At 44.4% G+C, this 9,493-nt stretch overlaps 1 protein-coding gene across 1 annotated transcript in view; it reads right to left on the minus strand.

Moving 5' to 3' along the window:
* PLG (plasminogen) overlaps positions 1 to 4,652 on the minus strand; it is a 47,233-nt gene extending 42,581 nt beyond the window's left edge. The window contains exon 1 of the mRNA XM_049905031.1: positions 4,604 to 4,652. Coding sequence (XP_049760988.1) covers positions 4,604 to 4,652 — 49 coding nt within the window. The remainder of the gene's footprint in view (positions 1 to 4,603) is intronic.
* Positions 4,653 to 9,493: the final 4,841 nt, after the last annotated feature.

Below are 9,493 nucleotides of genomic sequence, written 5' to 3' on the forward strand. Positions count from 1 at the left end.
AAGAATAAGTTTTGTTGTCCTTTTACTCTCGCCGGCCATGCCGTCACAGAACATCATTCATTGATCTTCAGTGGTGACAAAGGGTAAAGTGGCCATGCTGTTACCAAGTTTAGTGTCATTTTGTCAATCCTTGGGCATAAATGGAACTTGGAGGCCATTGTTCAATTCCCAACTGCATACCACAGGGTTGCTATGAGTCGGAATTGACTCGACAGCAACAGGTTTTTGGTTTTACTCTATGGTTGTAACTGTTATTTCAACTGACAATGAGCATGGTTCCACCTTGAGGTGCAAGCATTTTAGCAAATTGGTGGTCAATTAAGAACAAATAGGAACTGAACTAAATTGTAGAGTCCCTGGCAGTACAAATGGCTCATGAATTTGGCTGCTAACTGAAAGGTTAGTGGTTCAAGTCCACCTGAAGGCACCTTGGAAGAACGCACTGGTGATCTGCTTCTGAAATCAGTCATTGAGAACCCTGTGGAGCACAGTTCTGCTCTGGCGCACAGGGGTCGCCGTGAGTCAGAGTCGACTCCACAGCGACTGGCGAAACTAAATTGTGGTTCCTTTTGGGCAAAAATCCTTGGACGGTAAGAATCTCATCTATAATACAAGGTCATTTTTATACTGGGTGAAGTGACACATCACAATAAATTGCTGATAAGTTTTGCCACAATGGTGACAGGACCTGGCATTTGGGAAGGATATCCTCGAAAAACAGAGTCTAGAACAAATGCTGACCGTGATTTTTCTGTGAGATAAAATTGGAGGCCCAGAATCTGACAGTTGCTTCCTCCCTTGCTACTGCAGACAGTGGCCAATGGGGCTCTGGCCATGTTTCCGCAGACAAGACTGCAAAGGGTGTCCATTGTTCTGGGTCTCCATGTAACACCTGACCTGGCTTTGGCACAACTAACCCAAGTCTGGAGAAGCCAGCTCCATCCTTTGGGCACGGACTACGGATGACTTCCGCAAAGGTGCGAGGTAAGGTGAAGATAGCAACGTTTTCACTGGATCAGGTACCATGGCACCCTTGACCACGTAAAAGGGAGAGGGAAGGACCAAAGCCAGGTGAGTGGGCTAAAGAGCGGCTAAGAAGATGGCAGTGGGAACACATGAGAAGACAAGGTGTTATGGAGTGAATTGTGTCCCCCCAAAATGTGTGCCAACTTGGCTAGGCCTTGATTCCCAGTATTGTGTGGTTGTCCACCATTTTGTGATCTGATGTGATTATCCTATGTGTTGTAAATCCTAACCTCTATGATGTTAATAAGGCAGGATTAGAGGCAGTTACGTTAATAAGGCAGCACTCAGTCTACAGGATTAGGTTGTGTCTTGAGTCAGTCTCTTTTGAGATATAAAAGACGGAAGGGAGCAGAGAGGAGGGGGACCTCATATCACCAAGAAGCAACACCAGGAGCGGAGCATGTCGTTTGGACCTGGGGTCCCTGTGCTAAGAAGCTCCTAGACCCAGGGGAAGATTGATGACAGGGACCTTCCCCCAGAGCCAACAGAGAGAGAAAGCCTTCCCCTGGAGCTGCTGCCCTAAATTCAGACTTCTAGCCTCCTAGGCTGTGAGAGAATAAACTTCTGTTTGTTAAAGATATCCACTTGTGGTATTTCTGTTATAGCAGCACTAGATGACTAAGACACAAGGCTTTCAAAAGTCTGCTGAGAAAGCAGCAGGGAATGTGCCGTCATCAAACCTGTTTTAAAGATGAGACCTCCTGAAGCATGTTTGTATGCTGGATAAAATTTTCCAGCAGAAAGGACCCTTAAGGCAGATCCTCATTCTCGGAAAGGCCTTGCCTGCCCACCCAGAAAATGCGCATGCTGAACAGAGGGAGATCACCCTAAGAGATTAAGGCAGAGCTCACCCCATCCCTACACCCTGCACCTGCTTCTGCTCCCTTCCCCAAGTTAAGACACTCCACAGTAAAAAGATGGGTTATTGAACAGGAAGTTGATTGATGCAGTCTAAACCTAATACACCAAGCAGCACTTAATAAATGTATCAAAAAATTGTGGGAAAATATGGATCTTAGGTCCAGATCGAAATCCACTCTGTATTTTCTTCCCATTTAAACCCTCAGTCCCAAGAAGAATTGTGCTTTGGTAAATTCTATAGACCAGGATGTGATTTCAAAAACGAACGCACAGTAAACCTATAAAATGAATTTTATAAAGAGTTAAATTAAACTTCACGAGTTCTGGAAAGTATAGCAGGCTAGGCTCTAAGTGGTATTCAAAAAGAAAATTCCTGTTTATATCATCCTTTAATTATGTTGCCTCTAGATACATAGCAAATTACGTCGTGTAGACCAGCTGAATCCGCCTTAGGGGCTGACATTCCAAAGAAATATCCAGGAAGAGAATCTATTTGTGGCTTTTTTCTTTAACAGGTTTTCCACATTTTTTTTTCTTATACCACTGCAGTTCGTATGGCAATGGGCTATAATGTGGCTTATTTGTTGGTGAAGAAATATTAACACATTTTTTGGTGAAAAGCATTTTTATATTATAGGCCAAATATAGGCATATATTGCGGCCCAAACAAGCGTATTTTGTTAATAATGGGGATGTTTTAAAAACCACTGGTGTGTGTATGTGCACACATGCTTGTGTGTTTGAAAGAAAAGACTTAGTGGCTCCTGAAATGCAAAACACATATCCAGCTTTCATAGAGCACAGCTGTGAAAAAGTCTGCCTCTCCCTGGGTATTTCAGCTCACTGGAAAGATGAAGGTTACTTCCATGGAAAGTCAGGGTAAATGCTTTCCTTTCAAAAAGAGCCTATGAAAGACAGGGGTTTTCCTAGGCTGGTTAAAACATGCTATCCTGGTGCGGGGAAGCTCGTTCTAACACTTGGGTGTAACCCACTAAGTAAGTTCATCTTTCCAGCTCCTTCTTTCCATGGGTGGAAAAAGAATATGCATAGCCTCCCTCCACACAGGCGCACACACACAGACACACACTCACACAGAGAGACACACACATGCACAAAGACACACACACACATGCATACACACACAGACACATGCACACAGAGACACAGACACAGAAACACACAGACACACGCACACAGAGACAGACACACAGACACGCACACACACACAGACACGCACACACACAGACACACACACAGACACAAAGACACACACACACATGCATACACACACAGACACATGCATACAGCGACACAGGCACACAGAAACACACAGACACACGCACCCAGAGACACAGACACACATGCACACACACAAACACAACTGCTTTTCACAAAAGTCTTTGTTTAATCTTTCCTGCTCTGTATTTTCTTTGATATTTCTTAAATGTCTTCTCATTAAACCCAAATATATTTGGTTCTTGTTTAAAATGCAACTTGAAAATTTTTATCTGGTAATTTATAAAGCAACCGTCAAGTGTCTGTGCACTGTTTGTGGGAAGAACACCAGCCTATTGGACAATTCCATTTCTATGAAATGCCCAGAATAGGCAACTCTGTAGGGACAGAAAGCAGATGGGGGAGGGGGTGTAATGGTGGGGAGGGGGTTGGGTAGGACTCATGGCTAAGGGGTTTCTTTTTGGGGTAACCAAAATGCCCTCAGATTGATTGTGGTGATGTGTACGCAACTCTGAATATATTGAAAGCCATTCAATTGTATACTTTAAATGGGTGACTTGTCTGCCATGTGAGTTATATCTCAATAAAGTTATTTAAAAGGGAAAAACGAGGAGCTAGGTCATGTTTAGAATATGAATTTTAAAGAAGGTTTAAAAAAAGTTGAAACAGCAAGAACACTGGATTCAACCTTGGAAAGCCCTGGTTTAAACCCTGATTCCTTCACTTCCTGGATTTGGTAGTTTGGTCAGTGGGCAATTCACAGGATTCCTCCAAGTCTGGATTCCCTCGCCCTCACAACGGGGATGGATGTACTGAATTTATCTCACCAGGTGATAAAAAAGCAAGTATGAGTAAAGGAGGCGTGTATATACGTGTGAAAAGCGGCCTACCCCAAGCACTAAGTGTATATTTGTTGAATTAATATACACACACATCGTTTGGCAAGTTGATCCTGGGATTTCTCCAAGCAGAAGAAGGAGACATGTAAGTATGGAAAGTCTCACTTCAACCAGATCAAACAAGGAAACGGGGAATCCAACTGCACTCTGGTCAAATACACTCCAAGAGAGAATTCATTGTTTTAAATTCTGAAATGAGGGGAGCATGATACCTTCATAAAAATGTTCTGGATTAATCCAACTGAGAACTAGGCAAAGAGACTAACAACGACAGCCTTTAGGTTTGTTAGCTGTATGGGGTTTTTTTCCAGCTAAAATCATTTGGGCTCAATCTCTTAGCTTTGAAAAGTCACTCCTGATTGTCTCTGCCCATTCATTTTTAACACCCTGCAGTGTTCACAGCGAGATTAAGCTTATTCCTGAAGCATTCCTTAATCTCATAGTAGATTTTGAACTGGGACGCTCATGAACCACGAGCTAAAGTAAACGAGGTACACCTAAAACCATGGTACGAAACCTGGCACAGTCATGCATTGCTAGGAGGAAACATGATGATTAAAATAAAAGATGTTACACCTTACCTGGTGGCAGAAATAAAAGAAATAGAAGGACCACTTTCGTCTGTTCCATTTTGAGGCTGACCAACAATGTCCAGGAAACAGTGTGTCCCAATCCCAAAATGTTACTGACTCCCAAAGAGTCAATACATCCACAAACAAGATAATCCAGTGAAGTTAATGATTCCCTTGGTGGCCCTGCTGCTGGACTCCAAAGGGTCCAAACAGTACCTTGAATAGGGATCTTACAAAATATGTTTGAGAGCAGAACCTGCAATAAATGCTGGGAAGTGGTGAAAGCGCTTCTCCCCCACTCGGCCGCCCGCACCTCCTGCCTGTCGCCTGGTCCTCCCCTCGCACCCACTTCTTCCTCTTCCCCCTCTGCTTTCAATCCCTTTCTTTTGGATAAAATAATAGTCATAATAATAGCTAACGTTTGCTAAGAACTTTCCTCATCCCACTCTGGTCAGTGGTGCATACACACTGTCCCATTCAACCTTCACTGCCAGTACTGACGGAGGCAATCTTATTATTACCCCATTTTAAGGAGTGAGAACTGAGCCTCAGAGAGGTTAACTTGCCTGAGGTTAAACAGCTAACAAGGGATGAAGTTGAATAAACACAAACTATTTAGGCCTTAGATTATAAATTTAGTTGAGCTAAGACATTATCCTGGGTTAAGACATTATAGTTAAAATCCCCACATCCTGCACAAACAAAAACCAAACCAGTTTCCATCAAGCCGATTCCTATTCATGGCGGCCCTACATGTGTCAAGAGTAGAATTGAGCTCTAGAGGGTTTTCACTGGCTGACGTTTTTGGAAGTAGTGTTACACCTTTCTTCTGAGGTGCTTCTGGGTGGAGGTAGAGGTGAACCTCTCACCTTTCAGTCAGCAGCCAAGTGTGTTAATTGTTCACAGGACCCAGGGACTCCAACTTCCCACCCAACATCATGGAGTTGCTACGTAAGTAAAATAGTTTATTATTATTATTATTATCATTAACATTTCTTTATTCCCAGTGGGTTCGTGTGTTGGCCAAAATTGTACATTATAAAAATATCTATTCCCTCAAATGAATGTGCAATATATTATATCCCCATTCTATGAAAGAAAGAGTGGTAAAATCCAAAGTTTAAACAGCCTGTCTCAGCAAGGGCGGGGGTTTGGGGACCATGGCTTAAGGGGACTTCTAAGTCAATTGGCAAAATAATTTTATTATGAAAACATTCTGCATCCCACTTTGAAATGTGGCGTCTGGGGTCTTAAATGCTCACAAGCAGCCATCTAAGATGCATCAATTGGTCTCAACCCACCTGGATCAAAGGAGAATGAAGAACACCAAGGTCACACGATAACTAAGAGCCCAAGAGACAGAAAGGGCCACATGAACCAGAGACCTACAGCATCCTGAGACCAGAAGAACTAGTTGGTGCTCGGCCACAACCGGTGACTTCCCTGACAGGGAGCACAACAGAGAACCCCCGAGGGAGCAGGAGATCAGTGGGATGCAGACCCCAAATTCTCACAAAAAGACCATACTTAATGATCTGACTGAGACTAGAGGAATCCCGGCGGTCATGGTCCCCAAACCTTCTGTTGGCACAGGACAGGAACCATTCCCGAAGACAACTCATCAGACATGGAAGGGACTGGACAGTGGGTAGGAGAGAGATGCTGATGAAGAGTGAGCTAATTATATCAAGTGGACACTTGAGACTGTGTTGGCATCTCCTGTCTGGAGGGGGGATGGGGGGATAGAGAGAGTTGGAAGCTAGCAAAATTGTCACGAAAGGAGAGACTGGAAGGGCTGACTCATTAGGGGGACAGTAAGTGGGAGTACGGAGTAAGGTGTATATAAACTTATATGTGACAGTCTGACTTGATCTGTAAACGTTCACTTGAAGCTCAATAAAAGTTAATAAAAAATAAAGAGCCTGTCTTCATTTTAACAGCTGATTCTGTAGTGTTGCTTGACTTAAGGCTAGAATGACCAGATAGTAAACCAAACCAAAAACCAGTTGCCGTCGAGTCGATTCCAACTCATAGTGACCCTACAGAACAGAGCAGACCTGCCCCATAGGGTTTCCAAGGAGTGCCTGGTAGATTTGAACTGCCAGCCTTTTGGTTAGCAGCTGTAGCTCTTAACCACTAAGCCACCAGATTTTCCAGATAGTATAAGCTTTAAAATTCCTATTTCAGTGTTCAAAAATAGTTGGGACAGTGAAATTGACCTCTTTCTTTTAAATGTGAAATCAGGACAAGAAAGCATATACTCTTCTCTCTAGGCCAGCAAATTCCTTCCTCAGTATCACCTAGCGAAGTGTGTTGTTGTGTGTTGCCAAGTCAGTTCTGACTCATAGCAACCCCACGTGACAGTGTAGAACGGTCCCCCAGGGTTTCCAAGGATGCTCCCGAGGAGCAGCTGGTTGGGTTTGACCCACCAGCTGAGTGCTTAACTGTTGCACCTCCAGGGCTCATTGTGTATGGGTGGCAAGGGTGTGGAACTTACCTTGATGGATTCCCCAGGATGGAGGCACTAGGCGGACTTCGCCAGACCAAAACGTCCTTGAGAACAACAGTGCATCCCCTTGTGGAAGCAGAGATGGCCCATCGTCACTTCTTGATTTTCTGCTTCAGCCTGGCTGGCTTCTCTCCCCAGCCTGTCCCGCCTCACTCCACCCTCTTCCTCTCACCTGGTGGCCAGTTTATTGGCACCAAAGGTGGAGGCACACTGAGAAATCAATGCTAGGCAGACATTTCCCTGGATATAGCTGACATGTTTTGTTAGGGGCCTACAGTTGTGTTTGAGAGAGTATAGTACTTTGGGAAAAGAACTAATATTATAACATAACTAATATTGTAAGATAATATCATAGGATGTTTCCAGTGTGTTTTTGTTTCCTTTCAAGTGTTATCTTTTCACTGCCTCGTGGATGAGGCACTTCAGGAATGAGGTTATCAGAAATTCTACACCTACATAATTTTCCTTTTCCTGTTGATTTGAGTGGTGGTGTTACACCTTTTGCCCCCTTCCCCCAGATAGTTCTAGAATGCATTTGATTCTATGCATTCTTCACCACCTTTGTAATACAGTAGCATCATGAGAGCACAGAGGAATATTGAACAGATGTTTGCTGTCGTCCACCGGATTCTACAGCGTGCAGAGATGAGCAAAGGGGAGGTGTTGCTCAAGTGTAGACTGGGGTGGGTGCACAGAGACCTCCATCACGGCCCAGCCCTACCCCTCGGTTACAACAGAGGACCAGGTAGGTGGAAAGCAATGGACTCTCCTGAGTGTGTGTAGGAATCCCACACTAGCTTGCTAGAGGGAGGCTGGACTATTGTTTTGCCCCGGCTCCAAAGGCAACTAATTCAAAACAAGCCCCATGAAAGAATGTCAGAAACTGAGAAAAGAGATGTAGAAAGAGAGACCATTTCTGTACATTTATTACAACATTGAATAAACTCTGAGATGTGTATTCTTATTCCGTTCAATTCATAAGTATTTACTGGCTACTCGACAGCACCACGTTTGGTTTGGTTTGGTGTGTACAGTACTGTGTTAGATTCTGTTGTTGCTGTGTGCTGTGAAGCTGATTCCGACTCATGGTGACCCCATATGACAAGGTAGAACTGCTTCCATAGGGTTTTATGGGCCGTAATCTTTACAGAAGGAGCCCTTGTGGTACAGTGGTTCAGCACTTGGCTGCTAACCAAAAGGTCAGTGGTTCCAACCCACCAGCTGCCTCATGGAAGAAAGATCAACTCAACAGCAGTGGGTTTGTTTTTGGTTTAATCTTTAAGGGAGCAGGTTATCAGGCCTTTCTCCCGAGGAGCCACTTGTGGGTCAAACCAACAAACTTGCGGTTAGCAGGGGAATGCTTAACCGTTGCACCACCAGGACTCCTAGACTCTTTTAGGCTTATGTAAAAAGTATAAATCACAGTGTCTACCCTCTCCGAGCCCCCACCCCAAAGGAGTGACAGGAAGCCTTTGCACATAGATTTGTGGAGCCGCAGCAGCCACACGTGTAGTTAGGGACAAGGACATTAAAATGAGATGGAAGTTCAGCCTAATCCCCTGAGCTCTTGCCCAGCATGGGGCCTGCAACCAATATCTGCTCAGGTTCTTTTAGGAAGGAAATAATTAGCCAGTCACTCCCAACATGAGGATGGTAAATTCCTTGCAAGGAATTTCCTCACAGGGAACGTCTTTGGTAGTTGTGAACATGGGAAAGGCCAGCCTCGCTGGGAGAGGGAGGTAGAATTCGCCCCTCAGTCTCACTTGCACCCCTTTACGTGGTCACAACCTCCCAGGTGACAAGGTTTCACACAGCATGAGGACCTTGCAGTACTGGCCTCAGATCTTTGCCCTGCAGCGCCTTCCTACCCTGCCTCCACCTTCCTCAGCCCCAGGCTTTGCCATCTGGGAACTCGCATTCTAAAACAACTTGCTTCTTTGCCATGAACCTCTTGGAATGTTCCCAGGAAGACTTTGTCGCTTCAAAGCGAAAACACCAAAAAAAAAAAAAAAAAAAGAATTAATCTCTTAAGGACTCAAATCGATTTATCCCTTGGTTGTTGCGAGAGTTCTTAGCAAGTCTGTCTTTGCTCCTGATGTCAATTTGCAGGTTGCTTTTACTGTGTCAGTTTTTAGGGCATATTACCAGGGAAGCATGTTCTAATGAACCGGAAGATGTCTTCCATTTCTTTATGCGACCTTTACCCCGTGTTTGTTGGTTTTGGTCATCCGTCTCTGGGGCCAGGTAGTGAGAGGCTTATCAGCCCTCACCTCCGGTAAAGAGATGGCAGAACCGTTCACTTAGCACAGTGGTTAAAATGTAAGCTGCTGGGAGCGCTTTTTCAGTCAGACTTGACTGATCAATTCAGTGCTCTGTGAAGTAATATTTCT

This window comes from Elephas maximus, chromosome 1 (genome assembly GCF_024166365.1).
Source record: "Elephas maximus indicus isolate mEleMax1 chromosome 1, mEleMax1 primary haplotype, whole genome shotgun sequence".
Classification (NCBI taxonomy): Eukaryota; Metazoa; Chordata; class Mammalia; order Proboscidea; family Elephantidae; genus Elephas; species Elephas maximus.